Here is a 24,373-nt window from a genome sequence, read left to right on the forward strand (position 1 = left end):
TTCCACGGTTGAAGGGAAGAAGGCGTGGTTGAACCAGTATAGAGCGAGTGGTGGAGGCGGTGGAATGGCAGGAATGGGAGGCATGGGAGGTTCTGGCGTGGGAGGTCAGCCCCAAATGAAAGCTTGCGGAGGTCCAGGAGGCCGCGACGGATTCGGACAACCTTTCGGATTTGGAGTGCGTGGGGCTTATGGAGGCCGCGAGGGCTTCTATGGACGGGGAAGGGGTGCGTTTGATGGATATAATGGCGGCTTTGGGGGATTTCGAGGCGGTTTCAGGGGCTTTTCATTTTGAATCCTGACACTTCATTATAATTGCACGATGAGACACTCAGCTGCTGCCTTACATATCTAGCGTAGATTATCTACTATCTAACAACTTACACCCAACGTGAACATAGGATATAGTGTCAAAATTGTCGGCAGAATAGTCTGATAGCGATCCCGTTCGAGTCACTCACTCCAACAACTTCACCATCACCAACCCCGTCGCCTGAACGTCACTGCCAACTGACACTACTACAACGACTACAATTTCATGAAATTAATCATTGTGCGTTTTATAGGTCAACTATATCGGTCCAAAGATATCAGAAGACGACATATAAAGCTCTAAATTTCAAGTATAGGTCTATCTACTTGCTTGCCTTGACTTCCCCGATCATGGATACCCCTTTCACAGGCGCAAAGTTCGATACGTCATCAATACTGCAACATTATTAGCCACTTGTAGACAGAACGTGCTCCTCAAGTTCGAGATACAAGAAGAAATCTGCGCTTACACAATCTGCGCCTCTGGCGCCCGCATCGCCATTTCCACGCTCTCGGGCCTGTCCCATTTCATAACGACCTGCGCGCTGTAGAGCGGCTTTTGCTCGCCTATGGGCTCGTACTGGGTGATTTCATAGCCCTTGAGGCCGTACTGCGCCCAATGCTTCATCGCTAGCGGCATGTGGCTGCTGAGGAGGTAGTCCATATCGAACTTTGCGCCCTCCTTAGCAGGATACAAGACTGTAGTGGAGAAGGGCGTTGTCGCCACCGCGCTCCCAAACTCGCCTTTCAGATCCATTTTCAGTAGGTTCTTCTCGATAATTTCATCCTTCTTTGCTTCTAAGTCGTCGACGTCCCAGTTGGCGGACATATATCGCCCGCTTAGGAATTGCGCATGGGGCGAAGCTAAGTACACGGCAGTGCCGGCGGGGAGTTCGACTAAGTTTTCCAAGGTTAGCTAACTTGGCCTGCTGGTTGAGCCTAGTGAATGAAGGGATGTTGAAGATTGGAACAAGAAAACCGTACCGGTGTCTTTGCAGAAATGGAGGACCTGTGGATGAAGCTCTGCCATTTCAGTGACTGTCATTCCAGGGTGATAGTTCATCGAAGAGACTTTTGGATATGCCGAAGGAATAGCTTCCGACAATCTAGCCAGCGCTAATTTGCTGATGGGGTAACTAGTGCCTACCGGTCCAGTTGAAAGCATTCCCCAGGTGTTGACGTTGACGATAGTTGCTTCTTTCTCTAAACCTACTAACCGGAGAAACGCTCTGCACATGAGGTAGCTTCCTTTGACATTGACTTCCTAGATTTAGTCAAGCAACCTATTAGCTACATATTCCGCCCTGGGCCAGAAACCTAGGACGAAGGAATCTTACAAAATCTGTCCACCAGTCCTTCGGATTGCTCTCTCCAATGATCGTGTCGCCGCCCGCCCAGATACCGGCGCCATTGACCAAGACATCGGGAATCCCGAACTTGGACTTGACTGTCTCTTCTAGGTGGTTCACGCTCTCTTCGGAAGTCGTATCCGTTGGGAGAACCAGGACGTCGAGATTGCGGTTGATTTTGAGCAACTCCTGCTTAGTTGCCCCGAGCTTCTGGCCGCTGCGACTCGCAAGAACGATTCGGGCCGCATCTGCTTTCGCGAATGCAAGGGCAATGGCCTATGCGAAGATTTGTGAATATTTAAACAGAAATGGTTGGAAAGGGAGGTCAACTTACCTTGCCTATTCCCTGGCTAGCGCCGGTGACGATCACAGTCTTTCCTTTCTGTGACAGCTTGGGCGATGCCGGGTCTATCGAAGGGTACTGGTCACGGTGTACCGCCTTGGTAAACTGATGTGTCGTGACGAAGTAGTCCGCAGGCAGTAATTGAATAGGATCCGTAGTCATTTTATATGAATTTAGTTGAAAATATGGGTTACTCGCGAGTAGTGAGATAGGGTGATGTTAGGTGCAATGAGATAATGGTTCTAGCGCTGAACTGCTTTACTTATATAGCTTTTTTCGTCGACTCCAATACAGTGAGCCATCTTCGTTCTCGCCGCGCGTACTATAACGTCCAAAACATTGTCCCAAAAGAGCAAACGGCTCACAAAATTCGGCTGCATTTGGGTAAGTACGCGAATGAAGCCTGCGCTGATCTAGTGTCTGATTGGTTGATTGATACACTATGATACAGCGGGTTAGTACAGTACGTTCTACGGACGACATAAGCATCGGACGCGGGCCTTCCTAACCCTCCGCAGTGCCCACGTATACGGCTCTAAATAAGACGCCCTTTGCACCTTACCCAGTTCATCCTATTACTTTAGCAGCCGTTATCCACTTCGGAAGCTTTCAATCCTACTTCCATAATCCACTAGCCGCTGACCAGCCGCACCCTTGACAAATGACGACGATTTCTCCGCAATTTCTAGTCTTTGATAGCAAAACGGGGCCTAAGAGTGAAGAAGGGCGGACGATCTACTGCTCGTCTAAAGACTCTAAAGTCGAATGGCCACCGTCCGTTCGAAGAGGAAGACCGAGGAAAGGCGGGTCCTCGTTGAAGTCCCAGGCTGAAAGATCTCCAAAGCAGCGCTATGAATTCGTAGACTGTTCGGACAGAAAACGGCCCAATGACGCTTTTACTCGAAAGCTCGTCCGGACTCATGTTATGCACGACCATCGACGGCAGAAGCGTGGACTTCAAGATCTGGAAACCTCAAATCGCGACCATGACCTAGAACCAGTTGTTGAACTGGAAAGTCAAGATGATAACGCAGAACAAATCCTCGAACTCGCCTACCCCCCTTTCCTAACCCCCGAACGCTGGAGCCGCGACCCCTTCGACAGCTTTCCCCTGAAAATGCAACCACACATGCACGAACTCCTCTACCTCTGTAAGCCCTGTCCTCACTCGCCAAACCATCAACCACAACCACCCCATGACATCTTTGCACTAACTGATACCACGCTCATAGACGTCTCCGCCGCATCACCCTATCTCTACCCCATCGAAGCCCACTACGGCCTCAACCCAACATCCACCCACTGGGTACCCCTCGCCCTCACCGACCCGGCCCTGCTGAGCTCGCTCCTCTTCTCCAGCGAGCAGTTTTCGGCAAAAGTGCATGGTCGGCTAGTGCCATCCTCCGCCCTTAGCCACCTAACGCAAGCGGTTCGGATCTTGAATGAACGGCTGCAGAGTCTTGTGGAGGAGATTGGAGATTCGACGATTGCGGCTGTGGCTGGCTTAGCCTTGACGGAAGTAGGTGGCGCTCGTACAGTTTGAGTCGAGATACACTGACGAGATGTCGTTGGCAGCAAGCAAGCGGTCGACAGGAGAACTGGCGCATCCACATGAAGGGGATAGAGCGGATGGTCGAGATGCGGGGGGGCTTGGTGGCTTTCGAGGGCAGGCCGATCTTTCAGGACAAGCTTTGCCGGTAAGCCCATTTGCGCCGTGGTCCGAATGAAAGCCGTTCCTAACCAAGTCTCTTTCAGTGCAGACATCTGCGGCTCCGTATACTCTCTTTCGCGGCCCTACCTCCAGCTTGCAACTAGCAAAGCACAGCCGCGCATCCTCTCCAGCTACGCCAAACCCGAGCGGGTCCTCCTTCCCGGATTCCAGGCCGTCCACAATGCGTACGGACTCGACGCCGATCTTCTCGACATCCTCTACGACACACGCAGCGTGACTGGGCACTTCAACGTCACGGACCCCACAAACTCAGACACTAAGCCCTCCCATCTCCGCTCCCAAATTCGCTCAATCCAATACCGCCTTCTCTCCTCTAACATCAGCGGATCAGAACATCACTTACTCAAAGCCTGTCGTCTAGGCATCTTACTCTACACCGGCGTCATCCAGAACGAGTTCTGGGCGTCGCCGGTAAGCGCGCAGTTCATGCAGCAAGTGCGAAGCTGTCTCGGACGAGACGGGGGTTTTGATAGTGCGGCGACGCGTGCAGTGAGGCTGTGGCTGCTTTTTCTCGCGGGGGCTGCCGTTAGTGAGCCGAGTGAGAGAAGATGGGTTGTGGGGAGTATGGTGGACGTTATTGAGGAGTTGAAGCTAACAAGTTGGGGGCAGGTTAGGGGGGTCTTGGAGAACTGTGCTTGGGTTGGGAAGGTCATGGATAGGGGGGGCGAAGAGCTGTGGGGAGAGCTTGGGAGGTTGTGAGAGTGAGCAAGAAAATTCCCACGGCGAGTTGAGATGGATGAAGATGGAATCGGATGAGAAGATGCGGATTGGAGTTATGTTGGAACCAGACGGCCATAAAGGATGACCTCCATGTGGTACTTTTGTACACTTTTTGCCTGTGGTCATTCTTGTGTTACTTGTATCCACGACTGAAGCTAGATAATGTCATCCAATCCCGATCTCCGCGGTCGATATGACAGAGAGTTCCGGGGAACCGCTCAAGGCCACCTGGTTCCATCGTCCCTCTAAATCTAGACGCAGTGGACTAAGCCTGAACTCTTACCTAGCTAGGCTTCCCAGCAGGTAGGCGTTTGAGATGCATGATTCGTTGTGCGAAGTCTTAAGCCCCAATCGAGTGGTGCGTGCCCTCACTTGGTCTGCTCTTTAGGAGCTGAAAGCTTCCTACTGTCGCTCCTCGTTACCCACATACCACACCCTCCCTAGGCACCTCAACCTCCTCCCGCTCTCGCCCGTTACCAATCTCTTCCTTCTCAATCCTACCCTCAGGCTCTAGCCCAGCATCCTTCACCTCTTTCTCCACCTTCTCAAGCGCCATCCTCTCCTTCTTACTCAACGTCATCGCCCCCTTTTCCAGCGCTTCGTTCGGCAGGGGCCTAACATACGGCTGGCAGATCCACCAAGGGCGTTTGCAACGTTCCACCGCTAGAAGCGAGGATTCGTAGGGGTCCAACTTCTTTGGCCGTCCATTAATCTTCTCCCCCGCCTCCTCTTTCTTCTCGACTGTCCTCTTCTCCTGCACTTTCTCTTTCCCGCCCTGCTCCCTCTCATACTCCAACAGTCCCTGTTTCACAGCTTCCTCAACAAGCGCGAGCACGTTTTCGTAGGCTTCGACATCACCCGCACGGCTACGCGCCAACGCGTCGCGGACGTTGTGGTGTTTCGTGATTAGCGGCCTGAGGAGGTGGAAGAGATGCGGCTGCATAGCGGTCATATTTGCGTTGTTCGCGTTCTCGAATTTCTTGCGCTCGCCCTTCTTTGCTAGTTCCTTCTTTTGTTTCTTGGAGAGTTTCTGGCGCTTGGCTGGGCGCTCGGGGGACTCGTCTGCTGGAGTGATGTGAAGGTCAGCCGCCCCATTCTCAGGGGCAGCTTCGGGTACGTAGTCCGCTGTTATGAACATGGGCCCCCGTGTTGGAGGGTCGACGCCCAGGACATATCGATGTATGATATCCATGTACCGCCTTAACACCGCATCCACCCTCCATCCGCCATTCCCATCTCTTCCTCTCCAGTACTCTCTTCCCTCTTCCCCCACAGGCACCTCCGCCGCGAAGATAGTGGGATCATGCAAGTTCCCCTCCGCACTCATCACCGCATCCGCCCCGGTCTCCCTCAAGCACTCCCCTAAATCTTCATGGCTCAAAACGTTCCCATTCGCGAAAATTACCGTCTCAGCGGGCAAATTCTCCCGCAAATGCCGAATCGCTCCCCAATCCGCCAAACCCGTATTATGCCCCTTCTGCTCCCGCCGCCGCCCATGAACGGTTATGATACTCGCGCCTGCGTCCAAGATCGTCTTCGCGTACGCGAGCGTCTTCTCAGGCGTTTCAAGGATGCGCATTTTCGCGGTCACCGGCACGTCGAGGGAGTCGTGTAGTTTTCGAATCATGCGCGCGATCAGGTCCCAGTCTTCTTGCAGGAAGGCGCCATAGTGCCCGCGCCGCGCAATGCCTTGTGGGCAGCCGAGGTTCAGGTCTACGGCGTCGCAGAAGGGGGCGACGTGTTGGGCGGCCTGGAGCAGCTCGTCGGGGTCGTTGGCGCAGAATTGGACGAACAGGGGCCGGTCCATAGAGGGATTGCCGTCGAGGTGGGGTGGGGATTCAGGGATGGCTGTTTTGAGGCTGAGGGGTTGGAAGTGTTGTTCGCGGTACTTGGGCGTGTCAGCGAAGAGGCGCGAGTGGAACATGGGTGTGTATGCTAGGAGAGGCGGGTTGGTGGTTGAGGAGGTCGGTGGGAGGAAGGAGCGGGTTAGCATACGCCATGCCTATAGTCAGGTCAGTATATCGCATCTATCTATATATCTTTCAATTTGGAGTTCTAGAAATTTACGCACGAATTCCGACTGATCCACCATAGGCGCTAGAACCATTTTTGGACTGCCTACACTCTCATAGAATGCTCTTCCATGTAGCTTTATGTGTTTTGATGGATTTGGAGGTGGATCATGGATGTCAGGCTGCATGGCTGGCGCCGCGGGGGTGAGTTCGGAGGTCATTGCGGAGAGGAATCGTCGGTGCTGAGGGCGTGAGATCCAGCGACGGGCGACAATGACCTCCGAAGCTGTGCCGTGGAAGGCCCGTATGGCTACGGTTAGGTTCTTTCACTTAGAGAGCGGGAGGAAACTTCGTGGTGGGACTGAGGTCGATGGCTGAACATTCAGGGAAAAAAAGTCCAAGTCACAGACCTTGATGGTCTGGAGCTACGCGCGATGTAATTGGCTAGGCTTGTGAAACTCTGGTAATTAATGCGTTTTATATTTCTCCACACCTCACTCATGGTCGATGTCCAAAGTTTAATGGGAGTCTTTGAATCCCTCTGGAACCCAAGTTTCTCATCAAACTTTACAGCGCAGTTCAAATCATCAGGCTAGGGATACTAGTCATACCATTGTATCACATTACGTCGACCCTAGGGCCTCATGATCTAACTACTACTCGCATCGCTTCGCATTGCATCGCATGCCTCGCCGGCCGTAATAACAGCAGCATTACCAACATTCGAACCCAGATGTCACCATCCGAGATAAGTGCAAAGTCCAAACTCAAACCCAGATCATGCCAAACGCCAGACGCCCAACCACCATGCCCAATCCTATTCTCTCCGCCAATACGGCAGAAAGATGAGACAGTGTTTGATACGTGCTTCTACCAAACATCAAGGGGGATATCGCAACGCTATGATGAAACATGCAAACCAAAAAATCAAAGTGAAGATCTAAGGTTACCTTAAAAAACAAACAAACAGTCAAGCGAATGCTGAGTGTTTAATATGGACGCCAGAAACGCCAGCCGAAAAGACTCCTGTGCCAGTCGTTGAAACTGGTATGCAATGGTTGGGAGACATGCATCTAACGCCGCGCATCTGTGCAGGGGGTATATCTGATGCCGTGAACGTCGTTACGAGATCGAACCGGGGTGTACGATAGGGTTGAAGGTAGAAGCTGTTCAGAAGGTGCTCCAGGCCCATGTTGCTGGCGCACTGCTAATTAAGCTACCAACACGGAGGCCTTGGGGACGCTTAGCAGCGGCTGGAGCATCAATAGCGACGGGGCCACTGGAACTCTCGCTGTTGGAGCGGCTGTGACGGTTGGCTTCGAACTGGCGATATTCGGTGTGGCAACGATCGCAAGCTCGATAGAAGGCGCCATGAGGGTGGAAGAGCGCCAGTTGATTGAGCTTGACAGTATTGTTGCTGTGAGCTCCGCAGAAGATGCCTCCGCATCGTCGGCAATGATGGCGGCGGTTGAGGAAAGAGAATGGCTGCTTGCAGCACGACGCGGTACATACGGAGGTGGAGTTGTCAGGCTGTAAAACGAAGTCAGCGATTGGCCGAGCACAACATGACAGAAAGCAAGGGCGCTGCAGGAGCGTGGGGCAGGGCGGTTTGTGATGGGGATCCACTCTGCAGACGGCGTGGGGGTCCGAGCGGGCAGTGTGAGACGGAGCGCGGGACCAAACGCAAGATGGCGCAATCCAATAATATACTCTCGCGACCTGCCGCGCACCACATAAAGGGTCTGGGTGTGCCGCACGCGCGAAGTTCGAGCGTTGACTCTCAGACCCTTCACACTTCCGCCTCGATGCCGTGGTCCGGCGACACCGCAAGGCACACGAACGATGCCGAGTCGGCCCGTCGCTGGCTAGAGCGCGCGGGATCCGCCAGCAAATGTACGTAACGGCAAATAAAGTGGAAAGCGGGATGCCCAGACGGGAGTGGTAATGCAGGGCACGCGACAGGTCGATCCGTCGCAGGCATAATGCTGATTGAGTCTAGGGAACGTAGGAAAAGTCGCGACAAACGTACCTGCCAGTGATTCCGCGACGGAGGCCCAGTCACCGGTCCTTTGCCCTCGAAGTTTGACTCCTCGCTGGAGATGGTTCCACTGAAGGAGTCGACGCTGTCGCCTGTGGCACGACGAACGGCTGAGCCGAAGCTGGACTCGGCGCTGTCGACGCCGGAGTCGCCTGTCTTGGGCGGCGACTGGCGAGAGGGCTTCTCGGTCGGCCTCAGCACGGCGGGCACATACATGGGCAGCTTGGGCGGACGCAGCTGTCGGGCGTGGTTGGGATGGACATTGGTGGTGCGTGGCGACGTGGGAGAGACGTTCGCGGGCGTGTTGGTGCCCGATTGAGCGGACGTGTATGGGACAGGCTTGCGGTAGTTCGACTGCTGGGTCTGCTGCTGTGCCGGCGGCTGACGTTGCGGTTGGAAGGGCTGCGGGACGAAGGGATGCTGGTAGCCCGGCTGGAAGGGTGGAGGGGAGACCACGGCCGGTGCTGTCGAGAAGTCGGCCATCGTGGGAGAGCGAGGCGCGGAGACGGGAGCGCAGACGGGAGGCTCGAGATTGAAGTGGAGAGAGGAGGTGAGCAGGCGGGGCGGTGATATAGGCGGAGACGTCCGAAGGAGTGAGGTCAGGGCTGGGGGAGTCGGGCGGTGTGTTATCTTGAGGCTCGTTGCGATAGCCGGTACGGATCGACAGGCCGGAGCTGTTTGGCGCGGCTTGGGATTCCTCGCGCTCAGCACGCAGCCGACGTGGGTGCGCCTGCGGGTGGCAGTGAGGCTGCGCTTCGAGATTGTATCAAAGGGCGATTGGCGACGCTGACGTGCGGCAGGTGGGTGACCCGCGATAAGGACGGCAAACGGCGAGACGGTCGGTGCCCAGGCCCGAAGCAGCTCACGGCAATTGGAAGCGCATGTCGTCGGGGGGGATGCGTCTGGGAGAGAGGGCGGGGTGAGCGGTGTCGTGGATCGTGGTGGAGGTGGGCAACAAACGGTCGAAGAGGAACGGGATACGGCACAGAAGACGCCCATATCGAGGCTGAAGGGTCCGGTCCCGCTAGGCCTCTCCGACGATGGCACGCTGGGCACGCTGGGCACGCTCTGGGCGAGGCCCGGCCGCCTCTCATCTGCGATGCCTGACCCCGGCCGCCCCAGCGCCGTTAATCTCTGCTCTGCTGGGCAACTGAGCACGCTTTGCCGCGGCTGCTGGCCATGCTGCGCTGAGACATTGCCACCGATGACTCCGTGGTGTCTGCATGGCTCTCCATTCTCCCGCCTGCAGGCCACAGGCTGCACCTCTGACTGCGTCTCTGGCTGCTTCTTGTCGCATCCGTCACAGGCAGTCCGCATCGCTCCTGCCCGCATCGCCGGCGGAGGCCATCTCCTGGCCATGGATTCCCCGGCGTCATCTCCACATCCCTGCTCACCGCGCAGCGAAGCGGGACTAGCGTATAGATAAGGAAAGTGCTGGCCAATCGCAGCTCGCCTCGGTCACGCATGGCTCGTGCGCCGGTTCGTCAAGTCGGCTGCGTGGCCTGAACCCGGCAAGCGCGCCCCCGGAACAACAGAAACTCCATTCCGGCCCGAATGTCACCCTTGGCCGCTTGCTTGTGATGCGTGGTGTCGCGACTGTAACATGGGATGATGCTACGACGTACTGTTTATGTGTATCTCGCCTGGCGATCCTCATTTTGCTATCTCTGACGTAGCTCTGGCCATCATGAGATGGGATCATGTCTTTTCTGTAGCGTTGGACGTAAGTCCACATACACTAACACTAACTTCCATTGTCAACTGTATACACCAGCGTCCACCGTCAAGGGCAAGGGTGCTTCAATACTCTACACCTTCAAGAGTCTAGACGAGACCAAATATTATCACTTCAGATTTGTGTACAATACTCACTGGGCCACCCTGGACCGCGTCGTGGACTGGACACGGCAATAAAGGCACATTTCGATCCCTGCTCGGGGGGCGACGTTAGAGCAATCAGGTCTCGCTTCTCGTAGGAAGTAGTCTATTGAGCCTAGAGTTCTCATAAGAGATAGATGCAAAACCGTATTACTTCAAGTCAGAAACCAACTGTTGTTATTTCACTTGCGCTATTCTACACATATAGCATGATATGCCTCTCCAATTCATGGTCCAGCGCGAGAGGCGGTAGAGGACATTCGGTCTCGCCTGAGTGTCTTCGCCCTCATTGCAAGTCGTTGTCCATTTCAAGTCAATATGGCCGTGATTGGAAGGTTGCTCTGCTTCAGGAAAGACATGTCGTCAAGTTTGAAGCTCCTACCGCTCTGCAATACGTCCGTATTAGTTCCACCGTCCAAGCGCCAGTAGTTCATCCGCGCCACGTGAAAACAGTCCCACGGCAAAACCACGGGCCAAGCGCTTTGCCACTCCGTTCTTTCCCCAGGGCCCTCATCGGCATCATGCCTCGGTCTGCCCGCCCCTAGTCATTACGATCAACCAACCGCTGGCCACCCCTGATGTGTCTAGGTACGAAGTTACGCACATCATCCCTCTGAGGAAAGAAGCTGCTTATGACTGTACTTTTCACGCATCAAAGCTTGGAATTGTAACGAGGTTTAGCGGTTCCACCGATTTGAAGGAGATTACTCATTTCAAGCTCGTCAGCAAGGAACGACATATAAACACCAAAGCATAAAGCGAGATTCTGCCGCTTCAAAGCTGTACATGTACATAGATGAAGAATCCTCAACCCAATAGCAGATGCAATAAGGTATCTGCACTTCTTTGTTACAAGGGTACGATGGCACTGCATCTCCCCGCAAAACGACAGTTACAAAACGCGCCTCACATAACATTCAAAACAACAGACGATCCACCGACACGTCTCGCTCCATGGAGACGAGGGACTTGTGAAAATGCGGGGATCCAATCAGCAGCCAACAAGATGCGCTCCTCCCTGTTGATGCTGTGGCACCTTCATATCCTCGGACTTCCAACGGCTGAGAAGAGCTCTACTACCACCTTCAGCTTCTAACATCACTTTTCTCATGGGCTCGGAACCGCATTCCTAGCTACATGATAGCGTAATGGCCGCCGTACCCGTCGAAATTATATCCCCCAAACAGGCGCCGCTACCTCCGCTCCCAGAAGTCGATCCTCTGACTGCGCCGCAATGGAAGACGCTCCTTGCGATTGCTGATGCAGTAATCCCTGCTATCCAGCCATTGGCGATAGCGCGGCCGAGGTTGGAGCTCGCGGTGCCGGATAATGTGTACTTGACGGCGCTGAGCAAGTTGAAGGGGCTTGCGCCTAAGGGGACAGATGAGGCAGTGCTTGAGGCGTATCTGAAGGAGAGCGCGTCGTCAAATCCGGCGTTTAGGGAGGCTTTTACGAGAATTGTGGGACAGTGGATGCCGCAGCAGTCGAGGAACGATTTGCTGATGGTGTTGAATATTCTTAAGTAAGTTGAGCGATTTTTAGGATTGCCTTTTCCTTTCATCTATCAGCCTGTTTGTGGCCAGAGTAGCTGCGTAATGAGAAAGTATATTGCTTGGTATCAGTCTTTCTGGGGGGTCAAGCCTTGATACATGGTATCTCTATCAAATGTCGGACTCGAGCATGAGTCTTTTCTTCATTGCTCGGATTGGATATCACTTTCTTTTTAAATCTCTTATGCAAGAAGTACAAAAACGCCACACCTCATCAACTAACACCCACCAGCACTCGTGCCGGTTCTCTTTTCCTCACAGGATACGTCACACCAATTGGAGACCAACCAACACACATCCGGGAGTCCATCATCATAGGCTGGAAAGCCGCCAGACTACCGCTTCTACGACAAGTACACCGATCTCTAACATTGCTCACAAAGCAGACATGGTGCAAGATCAGCCCTACCATCCGTACTGTCCTCGGCGTGCCTCGTGTTCCTATTAACATGAAGCGAGGCGAAAATTTTCCCTACGAATTCATTCAAGTTCCACCTGGTGTCGGACCTGAAATTATCGAGACAGACGTGGTAATCATCGGCAGCGGGTGCGGCGGAGGTGTGTGCGCGAAGAGCCTTGCAGAAGCCGGCAGTCGTGTTATAGTGGTTGAGAAGTCGTATTACTGGAGTCCAGATCATTTTCCTATGACGGAAGCAGAAGGGTGGGGTCACTTGTTTACAGATGGTGCATATCTGGCCAGTGAGTGCTACAGCTATTGTGTTTGGTCTATTCACTGCTAACAGTGACTAGCCGATGATACCTCCGTAAGTGTGATTACCGGCCAGACCTGGGGCGGAGGAGGAACAGTCAACTGGTCCGCCAGTCTGCAAACTCAAGGTTACGTCCGCAAAGAATGGGCAGATCAAGGTCTCCCTTTTTTCACATCGGCAGAGTACCAAACCTCCCTAGATCGAGTCTGCGAGCGCATGGGTGTATCAGCCGACCACGTAAACCAGAATTTCGCCAACCGGGCCCTACTAGAAGGCTCTCGAAAGCTTGGCTGGGCCCACAAAGCTGTTCCGCAAAACACAGGCCAAAGTAATCACTACTGCGGCCACTGCACCTTCGGTTGTGGTTCCTGTGAAAAACAAGGTCCCGCCGTGTCCTGGTAAGCATCTGCTCATGCAGCTCAGCACTCAATGCTAATACGAAACCAGGCTCCCAGACGCCTCCCGAGCCGGTGCCGAATTCATAGAAGGCTTCGACGCTGAAAAGGTCCTTTTCGGATCTAGGAATGGCAAACAGACCGCCGTTGGTGTTAAAGGCGTCTGGACGTCTCGCGACCTCAACGGCGGCGTCTCAGGGCCCCCAATCACTAAACGGGAGGTCATCATTCGTGCGAAAAGAGTGATTGTATCAGCAGGTACAATGCAGTCCCCCCTCATTCTCCTCCGCTCCGGCCTCAAAAACAAGCAAATCGGCCGCAACCTCTACCTCCACCCCGTCTGCATCCTCGGCGCCGTCTACCCCGACGAAGTGCGCCCCTGGGAAGGCGGCATCCTCACCTCCGTCTGCAACGAGTTCGAGAACCTCGACGGCAAAGGCCACGGCTGCAAGCTCGAGGCCACAAACATGATCCCCTCCTCTTTCCTGACCTTACTACCCTGGACCTCCGGGCTGGAGTTCAAGATGTCCGCGGCCCGGATGAAACACATGGCCGGCTACATCGCCATCTGCCGCGACCGCGATACGGGGTACGTGTACCCCGACCCCGTCGACGGCCGCGCGCGCATCGCGTACACGACGAGCGCGTTCGACAAGGCAAACCTCATCGAGGGCCTTGTCGGGCTTGCGAAGATCCAGTACGCGGCTGGTGCGAGCGAGATCTTTGCGGCGCTGCCTGGCGTGGCTCCGTTCATCCGCTCACCCCCTACCACCACCGACACAGACGCGGACGAAGCGGGCATCAACGACCCCCGCTTCAACGAGTGGCTGGACGGGATTAGGAAGCACGGCCTGCCAGCACCGCAGACCCAGTTCGTGTGCGCGCACCAGATGGGGACGTGTCGTATGGGGCCGAGCGAGAGGGGGAGTGTGGTCGATCCGCGGGGGAAGGTGTGGGGGACGGAGGGGCTGTATGTGAGTGATGCGAGCGTGTTTCCGAGTGCTAGTGGAGTCAATCCCATGGTGTCGAATATGGCGATTTCGGATTGGATTTCGAGGGGGGTTGCGAGGGGGCTGAGGAGGGAGGAGGGGGCGAGGTTGTAGTGACTTCCTGGGGGTCCGGGAGGGCTGTTGGAATGTAAAAGTCGATGTCCTGATTTACGATGGGGTGGGCTTGACATTGAGAGCTGATGTTTTGGGGGGTGCTAGGGGTATCTTGATGGTGCTGGTGTGCTGTCAGCGATGTGGGTGGGAAGTTTTGAGTGTGGTTGTAAGGGCCTGCAGAGGTCTCTATTGCATGTAAAATCCAATGGCTTGATTTGTAAGAATGATGCTTTGATATTGTGGATGCGATAATGTGGATGGGCTGGGAGTGTCTCTGTGGGCTTGGTACATTGCCAGAGACGTAGTCGCAATGTTCTTGAGTATAGTTTGAAGCCTTTAAACTTATAGTATTAAGCCTGTGTCTTTGCACACCTGCTTACCTCGTGGAAGCCAGTTAAAATCACTACTGGTCGGTGCTTTGATATTTGATCCTGAAAATTCGACGTAATAGGAATGATTAAGTTGTATAGACTAGGTGTAACTTCCACTATGCAGCGAACGGGGTATCGAAATCGTTAGTCATAACATGTGCCCTTTCCCACGCATCAAAGTACTCGAAGGCCCCCTCACACCCAATACTCATCCCCTAAAGGTTCTCCCAATCCATCTGAAACTTGCTCTTTCCCTCCTTTCCCCCTAGAGTCTGCGTCTTTTTCTCATGCTTTATCGGCACCCTGCACCACATCGCCAGATGCTCAATCCCCTCCTCCCACCACCTTTCCTCCTTCGGCACCTCCACCGTCCCATCTTCCCGCAATAGCTCCTCCGAGAACCCATGCCGCTTCCACAGCCCCTCCACACTCGCCTGCGCGTGCACCATTGCCAGCCCCTGCCACCCCTTGCTTTTTTCTTTCTCCTCACGACTCCCCACCCGCTCCAGGTTCAGCCACTCCTGCGACACCGGCGACCGCGGCGCGAGGATGAGGTCCGGATTCGCAGCCGCAAAGTCCAGCGCTGCGTGGATAAGCTGGCGCGATAATCCCCCACCGCGGAATGCCTTCAGCGTCGCCAACCGGCCCAGCTTGATATACGGCTCGACAGGGTGCTCGTCGCCGACCGGCGAAGTAGGGGCCGAGTCCGGGTGATGGTCCTTGTTCTCGTTCTTGTACGGATTGGGGCCATGTGGTGGCGGAATCAGCCTAATCGTGGCAATGGGCGTACGCACAGCCGACGGGATCGAGCGGCGGCGTTCTTCTTCTTCTGGGGACACGGCGGGGTGCGAACTGGCGGACGCGCCTTTCGTAGCGATAGAAGCGTACATGACGAAGTGGAAGCTGCGGGGGTCGTCGTCGTCGAGTTCGTGGGCGAGGGGGACGGATTGCTCATCCACGTAGACAGCTTCGCGGATGGACATTGCGTCTTTGAAGACGGAGGGGACGGAGTCGGGTTGGAAGTTGTAGCGCTTGGTGGGGTCCCATTGGGCTAATGTTTGGCCTGGGCGGTCACAGCGGCTCAGCCATTCGGTCATCTTGGTAGAGAGCGGAAATATAGCGTAGTTGGGTTGAGTGGCGTTAGGGCTGTGGGACTGATAGAACGGATCTCGGAAACCGAAAGTAGAGATTGAAGCTTGGAAATGAAGTTTTATGCGAAATATTGAAATCGGATCGATGAAGTTTGCTGGCTGTGGTGGTGTTTGATCAAGTGAGGACGGTCAGGACAGTGCGAGATTCCTGTGCTTTTGTACTTCCACTCCAAGTCGAAGAATAATCAAAAGGCGGACTCGAAGATATGGATCATGCAGCAAAATTCGGGTTTCGTGGTTGAGATTGGTGGTCGGGTTTGGCGTTAACGCGAGAGATCGAGCGAAGGGCGCAAGGCAGACCTGAAGAGCGGCTTTTGGAACTTGAAAGAAGAACTTAACTTTTGCACAGAAGCGATGAGTCAGATGCGTATGCTCGCAAGTCTTGAAGCAAAAGACTCGGAGAACTGGCAAAGTGGTGTGGCGGAAAGCTCAGTCCAATTAAAGCTGTGTCCACATGTAGAATGACGTCTCGTAACTGCCCCGCCAATTTTTTTTTGGGCTGACGGGTGACATCTTTCTGTGCCTGTAGAGACCCTGCAACTCGAATCAAACTGCGGGGTCCGCCACAGATTTTAAAAAGTCGCAGGCAAGGTTGCTCCGTCAGTGGACCAATCAGCCTTCATCTGACTACACCACATGCTTTCGACGATGGGAAAGCCACACGTCCGATACAAACATCTTAGGAAAACAGTACGGGAAGCAAAGCCTTATGTTTATCATGTCTTCTAGCAGACGGGGACAGGACCATTTTTATCGCGTCTCGGCGGGTTTTCAGAGAACACTGCCCGACAGTCGGGGATACAGAGACATTCACAAGCCCATAACTGTCTGCAAATCTTCCTAGACTACCACTTCGAACTAATAATTATTACTAGAGAGGTTTCTACCATTAGAAATGTCATCGGATCGAATGAAGAGTGGCAGTGACTGCCCAAACTCTCAAACGACCCTCTCTAATCTTATGAGCCACCGCTCGCTCAAAGTCCGAAGCGTTGCGGCTCTGTAGCTTACCATACAGCTGGTGAACTACGTGGGCTTCATGCAAGATACAAATTAGTTGTTGAAAGTAGAAGGTGCCTAGGTACGTGGCGGTCGTTGGCCGGCCTCTAAAAGAAATGGAGCAGAGGCACTTCAGAATTAACATTTCGCAAGGGCGATTCATACAACCCGGAGAGGTAGCTGGAAGGCAAGCTGCTGTAATACATCGCGGGTGCGGACTGTTGGGATACATAGGATAGCGGCTTCGTCTGCACTAAGATAGGTACCCAAGGGTCTTAAGAAAAAAGATTCAGTAGTGGGTTCTATTCGCCTGTGCATAGGATCTGCTCTTGATGGGTCCTTGGCATTTCCGCAATTCAGCAACACCTCTGTGTCTCGAAAGCAACCGCATTAGCGGGCCGTTTATCTCCTTGCCTGACAGAACAAAAGTGTGTTTAACGGATGAGTATTAGGCCTGGCGAATCCTATGCTTCCATCTTTCTCAATGTCCGGCGAAGTGGGAGCCACTACGTACCCCGCGCTCGGAAGCGATAACCTTCGCCTGGTCAGCCGACGCGGAGGCCATATCATGAGGGCTTGTCAGAGCGTTCAGTGGCTTCGAGGGCGCTTGCGAGAGGGTGTGCTTGAAATGGTCCCAACAGGCATGGCTGCCTAGTCAATGTCGCAGCTTGTGTTGACTTCAACGTAATTTCTAGGCCGCGCAGGCAGATGTAAGCGTTGTTGCGAAAAGAGGTTGCGATCTCCTGTCCCACGGGCGGCCCAGGTCATCTCTGTCCAGGTCTGCATGCAGAAGACACCCGTGGCGAATATGGTCTCTCTTCTCAAGCCTTCTTCGATGGCACGCTTTTAGTTGACTTAAAGCCTTCTCCGCAGGTTCAATAGCCTCTTCTACTTCAGAATCTGACATGCCCATGATGTTGTATGCGATACTTAGTTGAAGACTTCTCAAGTCCTTGCGAAGATCACCTCTTGTGTTTCCCAATTTTATTTCTGTGCCCATTAACTTCATAATACTGTTGTTCTCCAAAAATGGCTAGCTCGGCCGCGGACCAGGTATTTTGAAATTGCGTTGGCGACCTGTTTGATATTGCTCTGTATTGGTTGAATTGTCTCGATTTGGCGCCAAATAGCTTCTGTGGCTGCGTGAAGTAAAAGGCGCCTTCGGTCTTGAGTACGCTCGTAGAGAAGGCTCTGAGCCACAGAGCGAGAATGTCCCTGAAGTATGTTCTTGTGGCGCTCTTTACGTTGCTTTAGTTCCTTCGTAAGAGCGTTTTTGTCGGCAGAGAGCTGCTGCAGCTCGAATGTGATAAGCTCGTTCTCCAACACCAGGTTGCTCAATCCCAAGCTTGTATATGTATTTGCCTTGTCGTATGCTACTTTCTCTCGGTAGAGGATAGGGCTGATATCTTGAATTGTCTAACATGAGCGTTGAAACCGTAGCGGTTGATAATGCGAGCTTTCCCGGCTAAGTATCTCAACTGACAGAATCTGGAAGTTTTCAGGAGACGTAGAATGATGCCGAGGTCATCCACAAATCTTCTGAATTGATTGACATATTGTGTAACAGCGAGTTCACTCTGTGCTATGGCGAACTTACACTGTCGAAATTGGCGTTTTTCTACGGGAGCTGAGTTGAACCGCATTCTCGCTGCTTCAACACTTCCTATTTTGCGAGTTTCATCTTCCTCTCGCCGCTTGATCTTGTCATACCAGCTTGTGGGATCCCAGATCTCCCCATCCCATTTGTCCCTGAAAAAATCAGCTTCGCAATGTCAATGGAAATAGACAGGATTGAAACTCACCAGGTGATAGTGCTCGGGGCAGGGATGCGCCGAGGCGGTTGACCATCCTTTCGGTTCTGTGATTTGGAGATTGAACTGATATTGAATCCTTTGACTTGTGTAGCTCGTGTCCCATGCAGTATCCGTCGTGACGTTGCTGCGATCAGCAGCTTTGCCATGGCTAAGCCGGCCGGGTTCTGGATCATTACAATCGATTGATAGTCCTCCTCGATGCTCTCAAGAAAAGGACATCAAACATGGGTTAGACGGGGAAGGAATGGGGAGTGTATAGGCCTTGCTCAAAGCGCTCGACACATTTGCGAAAAGCGTATCCCGGAGGATGAAAATGTTCTGGACTCATAATTTCGACAGGAGAAAGGAATGAGACGGCGACGTCGGGAAATCTGAGGTATGTTGTGCAACATTAGAGAGGCGATGGGCTTGCCAGGAGGCCGCACGACGGCTATCTTGGTACTGCTTCATGCTTCTTACAGTCATCCTTCACACTAACTAGAACGAACGTGAACCACGATCTTCTGTTCGAGTGATGCCGCTTCTAGGACACTTCATAGTCATAACGCTTTAATATATATATCCTCGATAGCGACTTGTAGTTGATGTTGGTAAGCACAACGCGTCACATCTACTCTAAGCTCACATTCGCGCCCAATTGCTTCGTAACCAGGTAACCTTCCAAGTTGATTAGCCTCCTCTCTTCGGATTATTGGGACTTGATGCTGATATGTATATACACAGACTTGTATTGCGTCATGCAGAACCGCTAAAATCCCTCTCGACCTAGGCCATGACCGCCCTCAACGACCACCAAAACCACATCTTTGCTCCTCAACAACAGAATTTCAACATGTAGTTTAACAACACACCTCCTACCGATGCCTCTTTACATCTCGATACACAACCCACAATGAAGAGCCCGCCTACTCCCACAAACCCCTCCGCCTCAAAAGCCCTCCGAATGAGCTACCGCATCGGCCGCGGCGAACAAGGCGTCCTAACCTTCGAGCCCTACAAATCCACCATACTCCCCTTCTGGCGCTTCCGCACGCCTACACTCGCGCGGAAAAGCGCGCAGGATATATGGGAGCGGTTTGAGGCGTACGACGAGGCGGGCGACTTTGTGGGTATGGACATGTGCCGGAAGTTCCTACAAATGGTGTGTTCACACTTATACTCACTGCGTCTCGGATCTCTCGGCCTCTGTTTGAGGTCATACGAGGCTGTTCGACGACAGTGCTTATGTTGGTAATTGCAGGGCATGACGCGTGCGAAGCGATATGCGAATCATGCAGGTGGAAGGAAGTATGATAAACACACTGGAGAAGAGTTGGCGAAGAGTGGAACACACAAGGGCGCGGCTGAGAAGCTGGAGGCATCCGAGGTGTTTAGGGAGGCGTGGGATATGTGTCGGAAGCATGAGGGGTATTTGGCGAGGAAAGAGGTGTTCCAGACCGAGCTGAAGGAGTGGCGGAAGACTGAGCGATTGAAAGAGAGCCTGCCTACATAAGGTTTAGGTTGTCCAATATTTTAGACGACTAGTAGAAACGGTTCTATTAGAGGAGCCTTGGTAGTGCAACAACTAGGACTCGATGCGATCATATAGGGAATTGACCGTCCAAAAAGTATAAAGTGCTCTATTAGATGCCGAGGGGAAGCAACAGCCACCCACTGCGTAGATTCCAGACACACTAGGTAATGCTAGCTCACGATAAAAGTTGCATTGAGTGTATTACATTACTTTGAATTCAGACTCTGAAAATATCTAGCATCAAATTACCACATTGGGCCACTGAAAGGCATTCGAAGACGGGTGCTTTCATCGAGTCATGTGACAGCTTGAAGCTCGGTACGGCTGTCATTTGTCTGCCATCTGTGACTCGTTCCCAAGTGATCGGGGTATGGAGTCATGGTCCCGGTTTAATGGAGGCTCCGGTGCACGCAATCCATGGATGCACCTTATTGCACGAAACAGTGGCTCCCAAACTCCGCGGAACGGCTGCAATCTAATCTAGGCCACCACTACCACTCCTGCTACCAAGAGAAGGCTTGACAGACCGGAATCCAGGCCGTCTGCGGGCTTCGACGGAGTGAATCCGTTTGGATCCTTAAGTAACCCATGGATGCCATCGGATGCCCGAAGACAGCTTACCGTCATGGCGGGTGCGTGGTGATTGGACATGGCATGATTTGCCGAAGCTCTTTCGCGCGAGGGCCGCCCTCCCCGCGGGTTTGTGATGTCAAAATGTCAAAGTTGTAGGGCGATCCTCCACCACGTTGCCATCCCACCATCCCACCATCCCACATCACTTCGTCTCGAAAACCCTACACAACCACACATTACGCACCTCGATCCGTATCGCAACGATGGGAAAGCCTCCAAATCTTTTCGCGTTCAACACGGCCGACGAGCTCGCAGTCAGCCTTCGAGCCTTCGTCATCGACGCCCAAAATTCTGCACTCGACCGCCACGGCGTCTTTAGGGTCGGTGTTTCTGGTGGATCTCTTCCCAAAGTCCTCGCAAAAGCGCTGCTAGGCCAGGTCGATGGCACCAACCCCCTTGATTTCTCGAAGTGGGAGATCTTTTTCGCAGATGAACGCGCAGTCCCGCTAGATCACGACGATAGCAACTACAAAGCCGTGAAGGACGAGTTACTCGACAAAATCCCGACAGAGCTGGGCACCCCCATCGTACATCCAATCGATGTGAAGTACTTGGACGATATTCAGGAAATGGCCGACCAGTACGAGCAGACCCTGGTGCGATCCTTTGCTGCCAGAGACAGCGTTCGGACTCCCATGTTCGACTTACTTCTTCTCGGCTGCGGTCCCGACGGTCATACCTGCAGTCTATTCCCTGGCTCTCCTCTTCTGCGAGATGACAGTGCCTGGGTTCTCCCGATCAGCGACTCCCCAAAGCCACCGCCAAAGCGTATCACCCTCTCTCTTCCCGTCGCAGGACACGGTATCAAAATCGGGTTCGTAGCCACTGGAGCAAGCAAGAAGGAGATCTTGCGGCAAATCTTTGACACAGAAGAGGGTCATCAGCTACCGTGCGGACTCGTGAATGGTCTGGGCCAGGAACGAGTGAGCTGGTTTGTCGACTACCCTGCCGTGGAAGGTGTCTCCTTCCCTGCACGTCGAGGAAGTCTTTGATGCCCACTCTACAGCACGACATGACGACAGCATAGGCGCAGATAATAGCCACGGAGTTTGGGAACACTGATTTTGTGCGATAAGCGCAGCGATATCCAATTCACACAGGGAGGCAGGATCGCTTCTCTGGTTCATAGATTAGGGACAGGTCAATGTCGCTTGCGATGGGTGACCATAGTTCACAACTGACGTTGAACCGAAATACAAACTACAACCACATTAAATGCTCTATATGCTATTCAAGTGATAATTCAGTGAAAGGCTGTTCCGTTTTTGTACTTGCCAAGACCCACAGTAAAAGCCGACTTATCTCCAGCACGCGACTTGCAACAAATAAACACATGTCCAGGTACCACCACAATGCCCATACAGCCGCCCTCGTCCTCGCTGCGGCTCAGATATGAGTCTGGTGCAAGCCGGAATGGTGGTCGTCCAACAGAGGTGAGCCTGACCAGCGTGTGTTGCTCTTTTACTATTCCCAGGCGCTGATTCACTCTACAGAAGCTCGCTGGAACGAGACCTCGAGTCAACAAGCCTTCGGACCCTTCAGACCTAGATCCTGGCTCAAAAGACGCACAGTCACCCACTCGACTACCACAGCCTTCGGGTATACCACAGCATCAGGATCAAGCAGCGAAGAGAGCCAGTCTACTCCCACAGAGACGCGAAACGAGGTCAATAAGCTTGCGGAGTCGATCTGGGGAAGACACACAGCAAGCTGAAGCTCAAAGCAGAGTGGCTAGTGTCAATACCACTGGTCTTGGCTCCGTAAGTATGAATACAGCACGCCGAGACTTATCAGCCCCGGAGAGGGCTGCCCGACCACGACCACAGTCAATGTACCAGACTGTGCCGCCCAGCCACGGGGCCATTGAGTCTAAACGAAGGTCTCAAGTCATCGAAGCATTTGAGCCGGGTAAGAAGACTGCTATGCTACCTCCGTCGGGAATCGGAAGGTCTCCATCACTGCGTAGACCCACCCCTACAACGCAGCCAGCCAAACCATCCAACCGCACACATCTCAGGAGTGGCTCAGCACATCTACCTTCCACCGCTGCAGCCAACAATACAGCAGCTGAGGCTATCAAGGACCGACTTAGAGAACCTTCTGCTACTCTAAAGCCATCCTCTCATTTGCGAAAAGCTAGTGCGCCTGTAAACGAGACATCTAGCGGTACTAGGACCTCGCAGAGGATTGCATCCATGCAGACCGGGATTCAGCGCCCTGGAAGTACCGTTAGTGCTGTATCTAAGCCCGAAAGGCCTGAAAGCGCGGGGTCTACCAAGACCACGGACACGGAAGCTCTCCATGCCACGTTTAATACACGTCGCCGAGAGGTGTCGAAAGAGGACCCTTCGAAGCGAACCCGACCGGCATTTTCAACGCTACAGCAGCATTTCACGCCAAGAAAGACGGGGAAAGTGGCAACGTCGACCTTCATCCATCCTCCTGCGCCCGACCCTGCTACTAATGGATTACCATTTGAAGTGATGCGGCTTCAAGCTGAGCTACTGCAGCTTCATCTCCTGCACGAATCGTCGGAAGCGTGTAGTCAGCAATGGCGCACGAGTTCCAAGAGGGCGTTGCACAAAAAGTTCGATGAAGTAGCGAGCCTGCGCCAAGTCATGCGAGATAACGAACGACAGGTCCAGGAACACGCAAACCTGCTCGCTCTCCAAGAATGGACTAGCGGCACAAGCTCATTCGCGCTTGCCGAGAACCTGCAGCTACTCTCAGGCCCTCTGCACGAACTGCCTCGTTTGCTGGATGTGGGAGGTCGGTTTCGGCAGCACGTCGAAGAATTCGAGGACTGGGTTACCTGGGTAAAAGAGCTCTGGGAGCAGAGGAAAAAGGGACGTGAGAGTGGGAGGATGGACCTTAGCTCTGCCGAAGGACTCGGAGACGAGTGGGTGGCTGAAAATGAAGCATTGCTACGCAAAGTAGTCGCGTTTTCACGCGATGTCGAGCAGTTGAACGATCCAACGCCCGGGTCGAGCATCGCTGTCATGGTCAGCAGCTGTCGAGCGTTACTGGACAGCATGCTGCAGCAGCTGGGGATGATGCGCAAGGTAGAGACAAATGCTGTGTCAAAAGAAAGAGAATGGATCGAGCAAGGCTTGCTAGGCATAGCTAATGACATTAGCTCCCATCTAGTGGTTGCACAGGACGGCTGCGAATCGTGGCGGGGATAGTCTAATGGGGGTTCCTCCACCCCGATTGGGGCTGGGATGCTATCTGTTACATACGAGCTTATGCTTGCAGCGGATAATTACGTATTGCAAGTATAGAGTTTGCACAGCAGCAACAGCAACCATGGCGCCTAGGCGGTTACTTGGTGGAGCATTGATGTGGCACAGTAAGCAGTATGTTCGCACTTAGGACTTCATTAGGATTGGTCTGTATGAATATGGGCAGGGGCTCATCCCATAGGTGTTTACCACGACCACCTCAAAGCAAATATGCAGTGATACATGCGGGGTCCGTCTGGCAAAAGCTTGTTTGACAAGTCTTTCAAGTGCAGTCCTGGTAGTAACGTCGTACATATATCGGCCCAACCCCCTCTTACTCAGCATTATGCCACCACAAGGAACCCTAGGTGGGAATAAAACACCTTGGCACATCCACGCCGTCAACCATAGCGCTCTTCTGCGCAGCCTGGACCCTAGCCCATTGGATGCAGCCTCGTCTTTCTTATGTCCGCTAGCACGCCAGGACGGCCTGACAACCCTGCCAGAAAATAGCACTCGGAACCCGTCGGGA

General features: G+C 53.4%; 11 protein-coding genes across 11 annotated transcripts; 6 read left to right on the top strand and 5 right to left on the bottom strand.

Annotated features, from left to right (window-relative positions):
- Window positions 1-775: 775 nt before the first annotated feature.
- BDZ99DRAFT_541847 (NAD(P)-binding protein) lies at window positions 776-2,163 on the bottom strand (the record flags this gene model as incomplete). The annotated part of the gene is made up of 4 exons (XM_033726747.1): window positions 776-1,206; window positions 1,294-1,573; window positions 1,647-1,934; window positions 1,993-2,163. The coding sequence occupies 4 exons, from the start codon at window positions 2,161-2,163 to the stop codon at window positions 776-778; spliced, it is 1,170 nt and encodes a 389-aa protein (XP_033582828.1).
- A 499-nt stretch (window positions 2,164-2,662) lies between these two features.
- On the top strand, window positions 2,663-4,432 carry BDZ99DRAFT_514505 (uncharacterized protein; the record flags this gene model as incomplete). Its single annotated transcript, XM_033724879.1, has 4 exons — window positions 2,663-3,152; window positions 3,234-3,520; window positions 3,577-3,698; window positions 3,757-4,432. 4 exons carry the CDS (start codon window positions 2,663-2,665, stop codon window positions 4,430-4,432), a joined length of 1,575 nt encoding a protein of 524 aa, XP_033582829.1.
- A 439-nt stretch (window positions 4,433-4,871) lies between these two features.
- Window positions 4,872-6,653, bottom strand: BDZ99DRAFT_484698 (FMN-linked oxidoreductase; the record flags this gene model as incomplete). The annotated part of the gene is made up of 2 exons (XM_033722656.1): window positions 4,872-6,455; window positions 6,525-6,653. The coding sequence occupies 2 exons, from the start codon at window positions 6,651-6,653 to the stop codon at window positions 4,872-4,874; spliced, it is 1,713 nt and encodes a 570-aa protein (XP_033582830.1).
- A 982-nt stretch (window positions 6,654-7,635) lies between these two features.
- Window positions 7,636-8,986, bottom strand: BDZ99DRAFT_377448 (FYVE-domain-containing protein; the record flags this gene model as incomplete). Its single annotated transcript, XM_033715069.1, has 2 exons — window positions 7,636-7,995; window positions 8,495-8,986. The coding sequence occupies 2 exons, from the start codon at window positions 8,984-8,986 to the stop codon at window positions 7,636-7,638; spliced, it is 852 nt and encodes a 283-aa protein (XP_033582831.1).
- Window positions 8,987-10,424: 1,438 nt separating this feature from the next.
- BDZ99DRAFT_124883 (uncharacterized protein) lies at window positions 10,425-11,051 on the top strand. The gene has a single exon (XM_033712550.1). It carries the CDS (start codon window positions 10,519-10,521, stop codon window positions 10,924-10,926), a length of 408 nt encoding a protein of 135 aa, XP_033582832.1. The 5' UTR covers window positions 10,425-10,518; the 3' UTR covers window positions 10,927-11,051.
- A 478-nt stretch (window positions 11,052-11,529) lies between these two features.
- On the top strand, window positions 11,530-14,139 carry BDZ99DRAFT_432689 (long-chain fatty alcohol dehydrogenase; the record flags this gene model as incomplete). Its single annotated transcript, XM_033717355.1, has 4 exons — window positions 11,530-11,903; window positions 12,164-12,630; window positions 12,682-13,039; window positions 13,089-14,139. 4 exons carry the CDS (start codon window positions 11,530-11,532, stop codon window positions 14,137-14,139), a joined length of 2,250 nt encoding a protein of 749 aa, XP_033582833.1.
- A 412-nt stretch (window positions 14,140-14,551) lies between these two features.
- BDZ99DRAFT_457814 (uncharacterized protein) lies at window positions 14,552-16,042 on the bottom strand. The gene has a single exon (XM_033718772.1). The coding sequence runs from the start codon at window positions 15,605-15,607 to the stop codon at window positions 14,726-14,728; it is 882 nt and encodes a 293-aa protein (XP_033582834.1). The 5' UTR covers window positions 15,608-16,042; the 3' UTR covers window positions 14,552-14,725.
- Window positions 16,043-17,851: 1,809 nt separating this feature from the next.
- BDZ99DRAFT_124917 (uncharacterized protein) lies at window positions 17,852-18,867 on the bottom strand. Its single transcript, XM_033712551.1, has 2 exons — window positions 18,463-18,867; window positions 17,852-18,409 (listed from the first exon to the last, which is right to left on the bottom strand). The coding sequence occupies exons 1-2, from the start codon at window positions 18,645-18,647 to the stop codon at window positions 18,034-18,036; spliced, it is 561 nt and encodes a 186-aa protein (XP_033582835.1). The 5' UTR covers window positions 18,648-18,867; the 3' UTR covers window positions 17,852-18,033.
- Window positions 18,868-18,972: 105 nt separating this feature from the next.
- Window positions 18,973-20,166, top strand: BDZ99DRAFT_406252 (uncharacterized protein). The gene is made up of 3 exons (XM_033716445.1): window positions 18,973-19,126; window positions 19,198-19,615; window positions 19,715-20,166. Exons 2-3 carry the CDS (start codon window positions 19,367-19,369, stop codon window positions 19,964-19,966), a joined length of 501 nt encoding a protein of 166 aa, XP_033582836.1. The 5' UTR covers window positions 18,973-19,126; window positions 19,198-19,366; the 3' UTR covers window positions 19,967-20,166.
- Window positions 20,167-20,737: 571 nt separating this feature from the next.
- Window positions 20,738-21,856, top strand: BDZ99DRAFT_457821 (6-phosphogluconolactonase). The gene has a single exon (XM_033718774.1). The coding sequence runs from the start codon at window positions 20,824-20,826 to the stop codon at window positions 21,610-21,612; it is 789 nt and encodes a 262-aa protein (XP_033582837.1). The 5' UTR covers window positions 20,738-20,823; the 3' UTR covers window positions 21,613-21,856.
- Window positions 21,857-21,967: 111 nt separating this feature from the next.
- On the top strand, window positions 21,968-24,079 carry BDZ99DRAFT_406258 (uncharacterized protein). The gene is made up of 2 exons (XM_033716446.1): window positions 21,968-22,053; window positions 22,114-24,079. Exons 1-2 carry the CDS (start codon window positions 21,973-21,975, stop codon window positions 23,803-23,805), a joined length of 1,773 nt encoding a protein of 590 aa, XP_033582838.1. The 5' UTR covers window positions 21,968-21,972; the 3' UTR covers window positions 23,806-24,079.
- The last annotated feature ends 294 nt before the right edge of the window (window positions 24,080-24,373 follow it).

The sequence above is a fragment of the Mytilinidion resinicola genome (genome assembly GCF_010093595.1).
Source record: "Mytilinidion resinicola strain CBS 304.34 unplaced genomic scaffold BDZ99scaffold_2, whole genome shotgun sequence".
Lineage (NCBI taxonomy): Eukaryota > Fungi > Ascomycota > Dothideomycetes > Mytilinidiales > Mytilinidiaceae > Mytilinidion > Mytilinidion resinicola.

Excerpts from the sequence above, each read along its gene's own strand:
- BDZ99DRAFT_124883 (XM_033712550.1), top strand. The coding sequence starts at position 10,519 with ATGCAAAACCGTATTACTTCAAGTCAGAAACCAACTGTTGTTATTTCA.
- BDZ99DRAFT_457814 (XM_033718772.1), bottom strand. The coding sequence starts at position 15,607 with ATGACCGAATGGCTGAGCCGCTGTGACCGCCCAGGCCAAACATTAGCC.
- BDZ99DRAFT_124917 (XM_033712551.1), bottom strand. The coding sequence starts at position 18,647 with ATGATCCAGAACCCGGCCGGCTTAGCCATGGCAAAGCTGCTGATCGCA. Across the intron at positions 18,410-18,462 it reads GCCCCGAGCACTATCACCTG|GGACAAATGGGATGGGGAGA; the intron begins GTGAGTTTCAAT and ends TGATTTTTTCAG.
- BDZ99DRAFT_406252 (XM_033716445.1), top strand. The coding sequence starts at position 19,367 with ATGAAGAGCCCGCCTACTCCCACAAACCCCTCCGCCTCAAAAGCCCTC. Across the intron at positions 19,616-19,714 it reads GCCGGAAGTTCCTACAAATG|GGCATGACGCGTGCGAAGCG; the intron begins GTGTGTTCACAC and ends TGGTAATTGCAG.
- BDZ99DRAFT_457821 (XM_033718774.1), top strand. The coding sequence starts at position 20,824 with ATGGGAAAGCCTCCAAATCTTTTCGCGTTCAACACGGCCGACGAGCTC.
- BDZ99DRAFT_406258 (XM_033716446.1), top strand. The coding sequence starts at position 21,973 with ATGCCCATACAGCCGCCCTCGTCCTCGCTGCGGCTCAGATATGAGTCT. Across the intron at positions 22,054-22,113 it reads ATGGTGGTCGTCCAACAGAG|AAGCTCGCTGGAACGAGACC; the intron begins GTGAGCCTGACC and ends TTCACTCTACAG.